At 33.3% G+C, this 15,017-nt stretch overlaps 1 protein-coding gene across 1 annotated transcript; it reads right to left on the reverse strand.

The window, feature by feature from the left end:
* Positions 1–935: 935 nt before the first annotated feature.
* LOC122024381 (protein AE7-like) lies at positions 936–6,954 on the reverse strand. Its single transcript, XM_042582999.1, has 5 exons — positions 6,565–6,954; positions 3,995–4,100; positions 3,804–3,903; positions 1,579–1,624; positions 936–1,303 (listed from the first exon to the last, which is right to left on the reverse strand). The coding sequence occupies exons 1-5, from the start codon at positions 6,686–6,688 to the stop codon at positions 1,203–1,205; spliced, it is 477 nt and encodes a 158-aa protein (XP_042438933.1). The 5' UTR covers positions 6,689–6,954; the 3' UTR covers positions 936–1,202.
* Between the last annotated feature and the right edge of the window lie 8,063 nt (positions 6,955–15,017).

Here is a 15,017-nt window from a genome sequence, read left to right on the forward strand (position 1 = left end):
AATATTTTATAAAAGACGAAAAAAGATTAATAAGAAATGCAATCGAAGTATTACAAATATAATTAGTCAAAGGTCTGATTAAAAAAATTTTCATCCATTTTAGAGATTTTAGAGTTATGTTAATGATAAGTGTGTTATATACAACCTAACTTTTAGAGTACTTGTATTTATGTTTACTTTTCGGATTTTTATTGATACTATAGAATAATTATTTTTTATGATAAATATTGTGAAAATAATACTTGGAAGTAAAATGGAGGAGGTTTTTTTAACACGTTACTAATATATATTGAGTGAGAAATTATTAAAAATATGAACATAAAAGTTAGGACATTTTGAAAATTTAAAAAATGTTAAATTATTTATTTAAAGAATTATATTTGAATATATTTTTAAGTAACTTTTAGCTTTCTTTTTTGGTAACATATTAACTTTGAGTATTTTTTTTATTTTTTAATTATGTTATTTTTATTATTGAAAGTTATATATACACCGTACCGTATAATACTTATTTCATCACTCTGCCCCTCTAAATTTTGGCAATTTTATCATTGTTAAGACTCAAAAATAGTCAGATTTTGGCAACAAGCTTATTTCACTATGCAACCTGAATTATTGGATTTTGGCAAAAAAAAAATAAAAAAAAATGAGCACATCGATTGGAACTTAATCAAATTATCTCATCAGAAGGATCTTCTTAATTTTTGAATTAAAAAACCAAATTTATTGCTAATAAGTTGCTTGCATTTCTATTTTGTAGAATTTTTTTTCCACATCACATAAAGGAGGAATGATGCAGACGCGAAAACGATACTGGTCAAAATAAAGTTCTAGCAAATGTTAGTGATCTATGAATGGAAGCACCAAAAAAATAAAATAATGTGCTAAACAAAGCTGAATTATATTACCCTGGAAGCACTAAAAGGCACAATATATAATAGAACAAATTAATTTATTATCGATTGTATTTACGTGAAATAGCTGTTCAATATTCCAAATTACATCAGAAAAATGGTTCCTTTTGTCTTTCACTTGCACAACGCTCTGGAAAAATAAAAAATACACAAACCACGCCTGTGGCTCTACAGGAGAAACAACAACACATGCAAGGAATGAGGAATTCAAATCATGCATTCTTACGTGGGCACGAAAATTTCGCATATTAAATGTCGCAGCTGAAATATAATTACTCTCTGAATTAATCAGGCAAAAGTTGGCTCTAAGCACGAATCCACCATTTCCTGTAGGTTTGGATTCTCCAGCGCTGCTGCAACGCGCTCTTTGTCATTTAACTGCTTGTTCACTGGAATAATGCGAAATGAAATTGAGTATGAATGAAGCACAGAAAAACAAAGAGGGAAAAACAGTGATGCCAACAGCCAAAACAGGAGATGAGATCCTCTGTCCCCAAAATGTTGTGTCCCTATGTCTCAGAGCCGATCGGACGGCTATGATATTTTCATGATGTACACTGCATTCTTGAGATGTGATTTAGTCTGTCCGATCGGCTCTGGGACATGAGGACACAGTATTTTGAGGACAGAGGATCTCATCTCCCAAAACAGTATGGTATTGTACCCGCGGCTTCTGTTGCATGCGTTCCAGGAGCCACCCGGATGTCCACCTACAAAAAGATTTAGCCCCATTCAAGGAAGAGAATTAATGAACACGGTAAAAATAACACGAGGATCGGCAGGAAACTGCATCCAAACGTGGTAAAAGGGTACGCTGAAAGGACATCTGTAGTCATGCTGGTTCAAAACATATAATTCAGTAGAGTTGAGTTACGGCTAAATTTACCTTTTTGTTGCAGTTGTCTAATAATCAGCTTCATTCTAAACACAATATAACTTAAACGATTATTAAAAAATTTGACTGATGATTGGGGGCACAGGTAAAAATCGAATGGTTGCTGCGATCACTCTATTAGTAAACAAACCCAAGCACTCTGAAGTCTAAATCTCTCAATGTTTTCCACTATCTAAACCCCCTTTGCTTGCCACAGAACTGCCACAAGCCATGATACTACAACGGGACCAAATTCCACAATCAGTAGCGAATTCCTCTATACCAACAACCTCATCTTCTAAATTCTCACTGTTTCTCTAATATTGGTCCTTCACAATCAGTAGCGAATTCCTCCATACCAACAACCTCATCTTCTAAATTCTCACTGTTCTCTAATATTGGTCCTTCCGCATCAGCCTCGAGGTTCAACTAACATCTTCTGTTGGAGTCGGAGAGCACCAGACTGCTGCTGTTCCACTACGTGGCAACCTCATTTAACCTCTACCATCTAGACCCCAATGTCTCGAGTGAAATCAGTTTAGCTTTTGCTTTATATTGTGTTGCTTTACATCAGCCAAGTAGAAAGTTCAGAGCCCCAATTGCAATTCATACATAATCAGGTAGTTCCGACAGATTATGTTAAGAAGTTCATAACATGTGAGCATAGTTTGCAAAATCTGTATCAGCATGTCAAAATATCTACTTATGGGATCGATAGAATCAATAATTATTGGAACTAATAGAAAAAATGTTTAGTGTATAAAATAAAAGTATTTATGCAATATATTTACACTATAATTTATCACTAGCATACTACTATTAATATATATATCAAAATGTTAAGAGTATATAACTAAAAATATATTGGCAATGATGAACAAAATTAAATTATAAAATTCATAATAAAAATAGTTGAAGTGTATTAGATCACCTAAATGTAGTGTAATAATAATTATATTGTATTCCCTTACCTGATTAATAAGAAACAACATTAAATATTTCAGGTCTGATTTGGATCCAACTGGAAGGATAAATATCAAAATCAGCCGAGTTTTCAAGCTATGCCTGCTATAATCTAAACAAATTTGAAATCTTACAGGTATATATCATTGTCATCAAATAGTGTATGTCCCAACTTTTCAGAGTCCACTGCATAAATCTTATCACTACATAGAGCTCTATGCAACCCTACATCATTAGCCCTGCTTGAATCAATAATATTTTTTAATTACATTGGTGAATGTGATACGATCTGATTTTTCAATGACTGTTGAAGTTCTTTAGTATCACTTTACCCATTATGTTTTTTGCTCTAATTGATTTGACTTTGCTCACTATATTATGTATTGATTACCTTTAAACATGTTTATATCGTCTCAACCTACTTTGTCTCATTTAATCATCTATTAACACTACACCTAATTGCTCTGACACTTTTTTTAATCTTAGTTGCTCAAGTAACTCCACGGGTCCATCTTATAACTTTTGTCTTGGCTATATCAAACTTTTGATACGCATTAATTTCTAACACCTAATATTTTGATTCATAAAGTATTGCAAACCATAGCACAATCATATTATTGCTCATTCTCTATACCATTAATAATATTTTCATCATTATCATGCCCCCTTATTAAATAATAAGATAAAGACATTTAAAACTCTTATTCATGAAAATTCGTATCCATCTTAACCTACTGAAACTATGCTCAATTTTTATTCTCCTTACGCTAAAGCCTTTAGTATCAAGTTTTTCTTTTTATAATTCAAGCTTCAAATTCAATACTCTCATCAATACACCAAAGAAGTATACTTGTATAATTGGTTAGTTTACCTAGTACTAACATAAAAAAGATAGGAACTTAAGGCCGACTCTTGGTGTATAACTTATAGCTATATAAAAAATCATTTGTCATGCTTCTAGTAGTTCTAACATTGGGCATGCATATTGATACGGGTTGTAATGAGCAGATTTCACAAACACTTTATTAATTGATTTTGCATGGCACTCAAACCTTGTAACGAGAAGGAAGACTGCGCATAAGCTTTACTCGCAAGCAAAGTCCAATAATAGTGGCCATACTGCAATGCTCTATCGTGGGTGTAAAAGTGACCCTGCACATATACAAACAGATACTCAACAATAAATCTCATAACCAACTAGGTAAATGACCCTATTAAAGTGAAGGAAAAAATGCTGACTTGCCTAACATGACTCTCTTTATCATTGACTTCAATTGACTCTTCTGTTACCACTTTCAACTCTTCCAATGAATATGGGTGCTCTGGGTCCTTGATATCTCTTACATGATCTGTGAGCATTAAGTAGTTGAAGCATCTAAGTAAAATAGAAGAAAAAATATAAAATTGTGACATAGTAATCAGATCTCAATGCCAGTACACAAACTGACCAAAACCACAATCCCTAATTACTATTGCCAAAATATAAAATATAAAAAATTAGTGCATAGATGACACTAAAAAAAATGCAAAAACAAATGATCCGACAGTCTTATCATCTGATGATTACTATTCATCATACTAACAGCATATCAATATTGCTGGTTTTTGTTTAACAAGTCATGCCTACTCTTAACTTCTTGTCTGCTCAACTTCTTGGCAGTAATCCACATAACGGTAGCCCAAATGAATGGAGGTGAATACACAAAAATGATGTTTATAAATGCAAAGTTTTGAAGATTACACAAATTTTGGCGTTGGCTAGGAGTACATAAAATAATCCCAAATACCAAGAAGAGAACATGTACCTTACTCTATTAAAGGTATTATTCGTGATTACTTTTTATGAAAATAAAATAAGTCAGAAAATCCCGTGATGAAATTGATAACTACATATTGATTCGAATTTTAAATCATAAAAATACTTTTGTTGAAGGTATTTTGTTGTCCCTGAATATGGATGAATATGTTTCACAATAATATCTTTGACAAAAATAATTTGGATGAGCATGTTTCACAATGATATCTTAGATTCTTAATAACTCTTTCTCCCTGACCATCACTAATTCAGTAGCAATTTCTAATGACACATGAATAGCTTTAATTTTTCCAAGCATCACCTAGAGAATATATCTTCATGAGTTTCTCCACAATTCTACCATATGCAAGTTAAGAAACACTTTCTTCTAAAAAAATGAAATGCAATTCATAAATCATTTAGAACAAAGATCCTCCAGTCAAATATTGCCTATTGATGCTTTTCAGATACAAAGGGCACAGTTTAAATTACCATTCCTCATAGATCATATGTTAAGTAGGATACAATTTACCAAAGGACGCATGTAGATTTTTTTTTAAAATTTATCAAAAGGCGTACACTACTTTGGTATTTACCAAAGAATGCACTTTTTAAAGTGCATTTCCTATTTTATCCTTTTGGCAAATTTGACGTTTTCCTTTTCACTGTCGTTTCTCACTCTCTTTTCTATTTACTTTCTCCTATGCATGCAACCAATCTAATTTTTCCTCTCCGCTCTTCTCTTTCCTCTCTCTTTTTTTTTCCATGCATTCATGCATAACATAGGCCTGATATGAAAATCATATCAAGCCCACAATGTTTAGAGTTTAGTTAATTTTTTGATAACATTTTAATAAAGTCGAAATAATCAATAGATGATATATTTGAATTCTTTGCAACCCCAGAAATCAACAAAAACTGATTCATTATTTATTTTGGCTTCTACGGAAGTGTAAAATTATAATAATGATAAATTGGCAAAAATCCTCATGTGTGGGCCTGATATGAATAATATCAGGCCCAACGTATGGGGATTGTTTTGCTGATTCTTTCTTATTATATTTTAACATCTTTTAGAAGTCGAAATAAACAATGAATAACATATTTGAACTCCGTGCAACATCAAAAATCCACAAAACTGAAATGGGTGCAATCGAAGCTCTTTAGGTCCATCAGTGAATTTTAACCGAAACCCACTGATCGACCTAGAGACCTCAGATTGCAGTAATTTCAGATCTTGTGGATTTCTAAAATTGCAAGGAGTCCAAATATGCTCTCCATTGTTATTTTTAGCATTCCTAGTAATGGACCAAAGGTTTTGAAAAAACTAAATCTCTCTTTCTTTCTTTCTTTTTCATGTTATTGGGCCTGATATCTCCCTATATCAGGCCCAATAATAGAAAAAAAAAAGAAAAAAGAAAAAAAAAAAAAGAGATTTAGTTTTTTTCAAAACCTCTAATCCACCATTAGAAATGCCAAAAATAAGATCGAAATCTATTGATCGACCTAGAGACCTCAGATTGCAACCATTTCAGGTCCTGTACATCTTTAAAATTGAAGGAATCCAAATATGCTCTCCATTGTTATTTTCGGCATTCCTAGTGGTGAACCAGAGGTTTTGAAAATCTTAAATCTCTCTTTTTCTTTTTTTTCCCTTTTATCTTTTTTTTTTTTTCTGTTGTTAGGCCTGATCTCCTATAACAGGGTTGAGAAAATAAAAACTAAAAAAAAAAAAGAAAAAAAAGAGAGAGGAATGACAAAGAAAATAAAAAGGAAATCAGTTAAATTTGTCAAGAGAGTATAATGGGAAGACTCTTGTAAAAAGGTACGTCCTTTGGTAAATACCAAAATAGTGTGCAACTTTTGTTAAATTCGAAAATCTAAATACATCTTTTAGTAAATTGCCGATACTACATAATCAGTGATACCTTCATATAACTAAGAAATTCACACGATGATTTCTGAAGCAACTACATAGATCAAATAAAGCGGACAATTTGCGATGCTAAAAAGGGTACCGAAAATTTCTAGCAGATCAATAGGCTCTTCCGCATACTCATCTGTTACGGCTGCAAGACCACGAGGTCGACGTTCTTTTTTCTGATAAACTACGGGATTAGCATTGATCAACCCGACAACCATTTTTGGCTGTTCAGATGAAGTAAGGCGTAAAAGGGGCAGCGACCGCAACGGCACCGCGGCCGGAGGGGCAAGCAGCTAGCGTAGTGAAGCGAGACGGAGAAGAAGAAAGTGCAAAGAGGCGGCCGCGGCGCCGGCTTGGATCCGGAGGAGGCGTGCTGTCGGTGGATGCGCTGCTTTCGCAACAGGAGAGGAGAGCGAACGGGAAGAAGAGACCGTAGGGTTAGAGTGGGACGAAGGTGGCTCGTCGTATCGGATAACCGAAATCCCGAACCGGTTTGAACCGCGCAGGAGTTGATTTATTCCGCAAGAAAATTACAATTCTAGTCTTACCCTTTAAATTGCGTGGCGTGCAGTTTAAGGTAGTTCGGATCTCTCTCCCGAATCTTATCTGTCCTCATGTTCCATTGTCGATCGGACGATCTAGATTATATTTCATAATATCATGATATCTTTAAGATATATGCAGTATCCTTGTGATGTGCAAGACATCCTTGAGATGTAATCTAGACCGTCCGATCGACAGTGAGATATGGGAATAGAGAAAATTCGGGACAGAGGATCCGAACACGTATTTAAATACTGGTAAATCTGGCTGGCCAGATTCTGGTCAACCAGAAAATGAATTTATTAATTAAAATTTTAATTAAGTATTATTATTAAAAATTAATTAAAATTTATTTTGAAATTAAATATGAAAATAGATGAAGATGTATTATTATTTAGACATATTTAATAATAATTTTAAAAATTAAAAAAATATTATTTTGGCAGATTAAATTCTGATCATTTATATAATTCATATCCTCCAATCCAATAATTATATGTTTCCGTATTCCTTTATTGATCGGATTGACATTCTTAAAATATATATAATATTCTCATGATGTACATTTTTTTCAATTTTAATTTTGGTACGAGTCAATTTACTTTTCAGTCTAATAATTTCTAATATTTTCTAATCTTTGTCGTTTTTTTTCTTTAGATTTGAAATTTTTTATAGAAAAATATCCAATTGACTGTCAAATGCTGAGTTATAAATTAAATTTGAGGATTTGACTGTCAAGTTACAGGACCGAGAACAAACGTGGAAGTGATATTTCAGGAGAAAACAATCATATAAGCCTATGCCACTGGCTTTTTATCAATTGTAAGCTTGAAAAATTGACAATGGTTTTAGTAACAGAAATGATTGCTGTTAAAACAAAGGTAAAAAAACAAGAAGATTGCTGTCAAAAAGGAAATGGTAGTCATGCCGGATAGAAACTGTAGGCAGCAACAACCAAAAGGCTATGTAAAAACATCAAAGCTTCAGCACCATGATATTATTATTCATGCGTTGTGTAGATCCATACAGACGAGCTGTGTTGGACTATGGTATAACTACTACAGAAGACTGATCAGATTCAGCCGAGAGCACAGGGAGAAATGAAGCAACAGAATTTGAAAGGATCTGTGATTGAGTAACACCAGAATTCTGACTTGATGTTCTTTCAAATACTTCAGGTGAAGTTTGGGAGTTCTCTAGTTGAAGATTATTTGAAATTTCTAAAGATTCAAACCTTGGAGATGCATTCATCTTTGAAATTTGACTCAGCAACGCTTTAGCTTCTTCATTGATCAATAGTTGGAACTCTACTATTTGACCTTCAAGCATAGTGCCTTGGTGTTCTGGCAATCTTTTTTTGTGAACTCCAGTAATTGCATCTATTGCTATCATTTTGCTGCACAAATTGTGCAAAGAATCCAGGGCTTTGCATGACTTTCGTCATGAATGTCATCATCTGTTGTTGTCGTTGTTCCATTCCTTGAAGGTGTTGTGTCAATGACTGTAATTGATTATCTGTAGTTTGCTGCTGTTGGCGCAACCTAATAAGCTCTTGCATGAGTACATTCTTAACCTTCTTACTTCATCCACACCCTACTCATTATAAGTACCGCTTGCTCCAATTTCCCTATCATCCTAATGAATGTCATAGCCTCTACCCACTGTGGTCCAATTGCCCACTTTTCTAGATTAATTTTTTATTTATTTTAACAAAAATAAATGAGCCAGCTAAGCTGTGTTATTTTTCCTCATTATCTTAGTATTTAAGTTTTAGATTTAGATTCTTCTTGATTTAATACTTTATCTATTATATTATAATAAAGATAGAATCAGTCTATTAGCTTGAGACAACCCTGTGCCCACTAAGTATTGTCAAGATGGATTTTCTCAGAGTCAAGTTAGTCCTATTTCATAGGGACCTTTTTCATCTCCCCACTCATTTGTGTTGAAGTGTGAGATTTTCTTATTGCTTGCACAATGCACATTCACCAAATCCTATTTGAGCACTTGATTCATGCCAATTTCGACAAAGAAAAAAGAGTGGGTCTTACATACAACAACATCAGCATCATAAGGAACATCAGTTATCTTAATTCACTTTCAGTAAATGCCCTAACTTCTTGTTTTAACTATTTACCACTGACTCTAAGTTTAGATATTTCGCTTGTATAAAATAGGGCAAGCCCGAAGCCATCTATGCATAAGATTTTATTTCAAGTTTAGATGACACAGAACCATAAAGTCATTTTCCTTCATATAACAATAATACTATCTCATTAATTTAAACATTGTACCTGAGGTAATCAAGTCAAGCATATTCATCCAGCCACCAAGAAAGAACAAATATATATACATGGCATCTTGAAAATTCCTGGTGCACAAATTATTAACTTCAGGATTAAGAGCACATTCCCAATGTTATGACTATAGAAACTGCTCCAACAGTAGAAATTTTAATTATGGCTGTGATGGGTGATGGAACATTCCTAGTCAATTGTGGAGGGGTAGTGGTTATGGCGTTGAAGGATATGAAATTAAGGAATGCCATAGCATCAATATAGCATCAATTGTGGAGGGGTAGTGGTTATGGCTTGTTAAGATTTGTATTATGGTGATTGTATGAATTGTTAGTATATGTAAAATATGATTGTACGTATGGATTGTATAATATGATGTTTATATGTATGAAATATCATCGATTGTGATGATTTTATATGAATATATATAATTTATATACAGTACTGTCAGTTTTTTTTTTAATTTTATGACGGAATACCGACGGAATATGTATTCCGTCAGTATTTTTGTATCGTAAATTACCGACGGGCTTAGCTTTTCCGTCGGTAATATACCGACGGAAGTTTTATTTCCGTCGGTAATATACCGACGGAAGTTTTATTTCCGTCGGAAAAATAGGTTCCGACGTATATCCTCACAACTGATTGTTTTCCGTCGGAAATCCGTCGGTAAGGCTTTGTATCGATGGATTTTTCCGTCGATAATCCTAGAAATTTTTGTAGTGTACCGTGTAGCAAAAAATAAAAAAAAAATAAAAAATGAAACTATGGTATAGAAATGTAAAGTACCATGGCAATGTAAGGTCAATATTCCTTCATCTCTTAGCTCATATAAAGGATGCATGAGGTGTTATCACTTTTCATTGCTGAACTTGATTATCATCAATATGTAAGGTAGTCATTATGGGTTTGAATCTCGGTAAAGTCGAGGTAAATATCTTCTTTATGTGTTAGTCATTATTCCAAAGACTAGTAGTCGCCTGTGATTTATCTCCTCCGTGTTTGTCTTGAGACGGATTGGCGGGGGCGCTGGGGGCGAACGTATTCGCCTTTTGTCACCATGTAAGGTAGTCATTATGGCTATTAAATGAGGTGGCAATGATAAAAGTGGCCATCATCCCATAAATGGAGCAACTTAGTGGGAAGGAGAAGAAAAAAATAGGGGGGAAGAGGAGATAGTAACACCCTGTTTGGAAATAACTTAAGTCATGGAATTGAATTGAATTCCATAAGGAATTGAATTCAATTCTCATGTTTGGAATGAATTGTAACAAGTTATGAAATTCTTATGTTTTACCATTTTATCCTTCTCTCTTTTTTCTTTTCTTTTTTTACAAAGAAGAGAGAATGAGGGCACAATGAACATAATATGGAGAATTGAATTCCCTATCTAAATCACACATAAAGAGGTGTAATTTACTTTTGCCTTGTTTGATGGAATTGGAATTGAATTTCATATCAATTCTTAGCTAAAAAAACATTCCAAAGTATGGAATTCAATTCCAATTCTAAAAGAAATTGAATTTCATATCATTCCAAACAGACTATGAAGGAATCAAATGGCTAATATAAGGTGGCTAATGTAAACCACCTTGGAATTTAAACAACACATAGTACCAGCAAATTCTAGTTGGAAATTACTGGAAGTACAAGGCCAAGTGCGTGTTTGATAAATTATAAAATTAATTTTACTATTATGTCTGCTTTTATAAATTACTAGGCATGCTTGCTTAAGCTACATTCACAATTATTATTGATGGAGAAATTAGTCCATGGTTCACTCAAGTGTGGGAAATTGTGCATTACCTATCACCAATGAGCTTGAAATTTACACTTGCAAGCAGCTCAATTTTGCATATTAAGTTGATCATATTCATGTCATACGAGTGTTGAAACTACCTGGAACTTATTTCTAGTGCACATAGAAACAACCTAAACCCCCATTTTGTGAAGGTAAGTTTTGGTCCAGTTGTTTCATAACAAATTCCAAGTCCTTTTACCAACTTGGCCAGATGACAGCCTAAACTCAATATGTTCATTCAAAAGTGGATTTACCTTTATACATATTTGGAATCTGCCATTCTGTTGTAGTGAATATGTTGCTTTTTTCAAACGATCATATGATCCATGTTATAAAGCATATTAGCCTTGTAAGATTATCAAGTTGTATATATTGCATAGACCAGAACCTTTTACAGGTAATTATTTATCACAGGAATCATGACTTCTGGGAATCAAGTGCTGAACCAGATTTTCAGTTAAAAGAACAGCCAAAAGGATTGCAGATGAGGATATTGCACAGGATTTCTTTTAAATAAAATTCGACATTGAACGCAGATGAGAAACCCAAACAAAATTTCGTCTAAACGACACTAACTTGAATGAAATAGTGATCTCTAATCATCACCTAGTCAATCACTACTCCGTAATAAAAATCAGATTTTTTTTTTTTCTAATTGTATGCATTTCTGATAGCATTTAGATGAAGAAGAGACAAAAGAGAACACTCGATAACAGTAACTTAGATGAGGAAGAGATAAAAATTTGAGAATCAATTTTTTTTATATTGCTAATAAATCTAAAATATGATTACAAGCATAGGTTACACATGCCTTTATATAGCAGTAGAAGAAACTAATCTGATCCTAAAATCATGCCATGGATCCTTAAATTATGCATCTAGATTTTGACTTGATTCAAAGCATATCCATTAAATACGGACATATTCTATCTTAATTTTGACTTGATTTAAATAATACAACATAGTCTCCCTTAAACCGCCACAAATGTTAGTCATTCTAATTGCCTTCTTCAACTTGAGAAAAGTCTCTGTCTTCATTGATTTTGTAAAGATGTCTGCAACTTGACATTCACCTAGGGCAATACTCAATGTTGATTTGTTTTTCTTCAATCCATTCTCTGATTTTATGATACTTGATATCTATATGTTTGTTGCGACCATGAAAGACTGGATTCTTAGATAATGCAATTGTTGACTTGTTATCACATAAAATTATTGTAGGGTCATCTTGTTTGTATTGAAGAAATTCTAAAATTTTTCTTAGCCAAATTGCTTGCGTAGCACAATTTGTTGCTGCTATATATTTTGCTTTTGTTGTTGAAAGTGCTACCACTTGCTGTTTTTTAGAGGACCAAGAAAATATAGCTGAACCTAGATGAAAAGCATATCCTGATGTACTCTTTCTAGTCTCAACATCTCCGGCCCAATCACTATTTGTAAATCCAACAAGTTTCACAGTTTCATTAGTAAAATTCAAGATTCCATCATTAATTGTACTTTTGACATATATGAGAATTCGCTTTGTTGCAGCCCAATATGACTCTTTTGGTTTCTCCATAAACCTGCTAAGTACCCCAACTCCAAAAGAAATATCTGGCCTCGTAGCAACCAAAAATCTTAAACTCACAATCAAGCTTTTGTAAGTTGTAATATCCACACTCTTACTAGTTTCATCTTTGGACAACTTTATCTTTTCAATCACAGGAGTAGGAACCGGTTTTGAGCACTCCATTCTAAACCTTTTCAAACTATCAGAAGCATATTTCTTTTGTGAGACAAAGATCCCATCATCCATCTGAATAACTTCAAGTCTTAGGAAATAACTCATTAAGCCTATATCTGTCATTTCAAATTTACTAACCAAAGTCTCCCTGAATTCTATGATTAACTTTAAGTTATTTCCGGTGAAGATCAGGTCATCAACATAAAGACAGATATGAGTGTATCACCAGATTTAGTATGTTTAACATACAAAGCATGTTTATAAGGACATCTCAAAAAACCATTTTCAAGAAGAATCAATACAACTATACCATGCTCTCGGTGCTTATTTTAAACCATATAAAGATTTCTTCAACCTGTAAATTTTATTCTCTTCCCCTTTCTTCACGTATCCTGAAGGTTGTTCAACATATATTTCTTCTTCCAAGAAGTCATTCAGAAAAGCAGATTTCACATCCATTTGATACAGTTTCCAATTATTTTGAGCAATAAGTGAAATAAGCATATGAACTATATCAAGTCTACTTATAAGAGCAAAAACCTCAAAGTAATCAATACCTGCTTTTTGCTTGTAACCTTTTGCAACTAACCTTGCTTTAAAACGATCAATTTCACCATTTGATTTATACTTTGTCTTGTACACCCATTTTACTCGAATCGGTTCTTTTCTTGGAGGTAATTCAGTCAATTCCTAAGTACCATTAGTTTCAATGGCCTGAATTTCCTCATCCATTGCCTTTAATCAATGAGTCTTTTTTGCAGCATCCTCAAAAGATATAGGATCACAATTTGCAAAAAGAGCAAACTAAACAATTTCCTCATCAGACAGGTCATTATCATTATTTAATATGTAATCTTGCAAGCAAGCTGGTAATCGGTGCTCGCGTTGTGATCTCTTAGTTGGTGCTTCAGATTGTACAGAAACTTGAATATTATCTTGAGTAGGCTGCTCATCCAAAAGGTCATTGGGAATAATAGGAATAACAATTGACTTTTCTTTTTCAATAGACCCATTCCAACTATCATGTTCATCAAAAATCACATCACGACTTATAATAACTTTCTTAGTTTTAGGATTATATAGCTTATAAGCCTTTGATGTATTACTGTAGCTAATAAAGATATATTTCTCACCTTTATCATCAAGTTTCTTCCTCAACTTATCTGGTACATGTGCATATGCCAAACAACCAAAGATCTTGAGATGTTTGACAGTTTGGCTTTCTTCCACTCCAAGCTTCCTCAGGTGTCTTATCTTGAACACTTCTTGTTGAACACCTATTCAAGACAAAAATATCACAAGATACAACTTCTGCCCAGAAATGCTTAGGCACGTTTTTTTGATTTCAACATACATCTTACCATGTCCATAACAGTTTTATTTTTTCTCTCAGCCAACCCATTTTGTTGTGGAGTATATCTAGGTGTCATTTGATGTTGAATACCATGCTTCTTTAAAAAATCATCACAAACAATATATTTTGTACCTCTATCAGTTCTTAAGATTTTGATTTCATGTCCACTTTGTTTTTCAATAAATAACTTAAATTGCTTGAAAATATCACATGCTTCTGACTTTTGATGTAGAAGATAACCCCAAGTTTTCCGACTCAAATCGTTAATAAAAGTAATAAAATACTTATTACCTCCATGTGAAGGAACTTTAACTGTGCACAAATCTGAATGAACAAGTTCTAACTGTTTTGTGGCTCTCGACTTTCCTACAGGAAAAGGTTCTCTATGCTTCTTGTCAATTAAGCAAGTCTCGCAAACATGATTAGGCTTCATAATATCAGGTAACTCAAAAACAAGCTTCTTTCTCGCTAAATAATTTAACCTAGAAAAATGAAAGTACCCAAAACGCATATGCCACAACCAATTATCATCCAAAATCTCAGAATTAAAGCAAGAAAGAAATTTATGTTGAATTTTCGAAGGAAATAATCGATTTTGAGACATCTTTACTTTTGCTATCAATTTCCCTTTTCCATCTCTTGTGGTGCAATACCCTTGAGTAATGTATATTTTATAACCCTTTTCGGATAATTGTCCTATACTTAATAAGTTTTGGTGAAATTTAGGAACATAAAAGACATCAGATATAAAATTTTGAGACATCAGATACTAATTATTGGACCGCTGGTGGCCGACAAGAGGGGAGTGAATTGCCTATAAAAAAAATAA

The sequence above is a fragment of the Zingiber officinale genome, chromosome 9B (assembly GCF_018446385.1).
Source record: "Zingiber officinale cultivar Zhangliang chromosome 9B, Zo_v1.1, whole genome shotgun sequence".
NCBI lineage: Eukaryota > Viridiplantae > Streptophyta > Magnoliopsida > Zingiberales > Zingiberaceae > Zingiber > Zingiber officinale.

Bases quoted from the DNA above. Each gene is read 5' to 3' on its own strand.
- LOC122024381 (XM_042582999.1), bottom strand. From the start codon at position 6,688: ATGGTTGTCGGGTTGATCAATGCTAATCCCGTAGTTTATCAGAAAAAA. The intron at 4,101-6,564 runs GTACCCTTTTTA...TAATGCTCACAG, and splicing joins TGATCTGCTAGAAATTTTCG to ATCATGTAAGAGATATCAAG. The intron at 1,304-1,578 runs GTACAATACCAT...GCATTATTCCAG, and splicing joins GCATGCAACAGAAGCCGCGG to TGAACAAGCAGTTAAATGAC.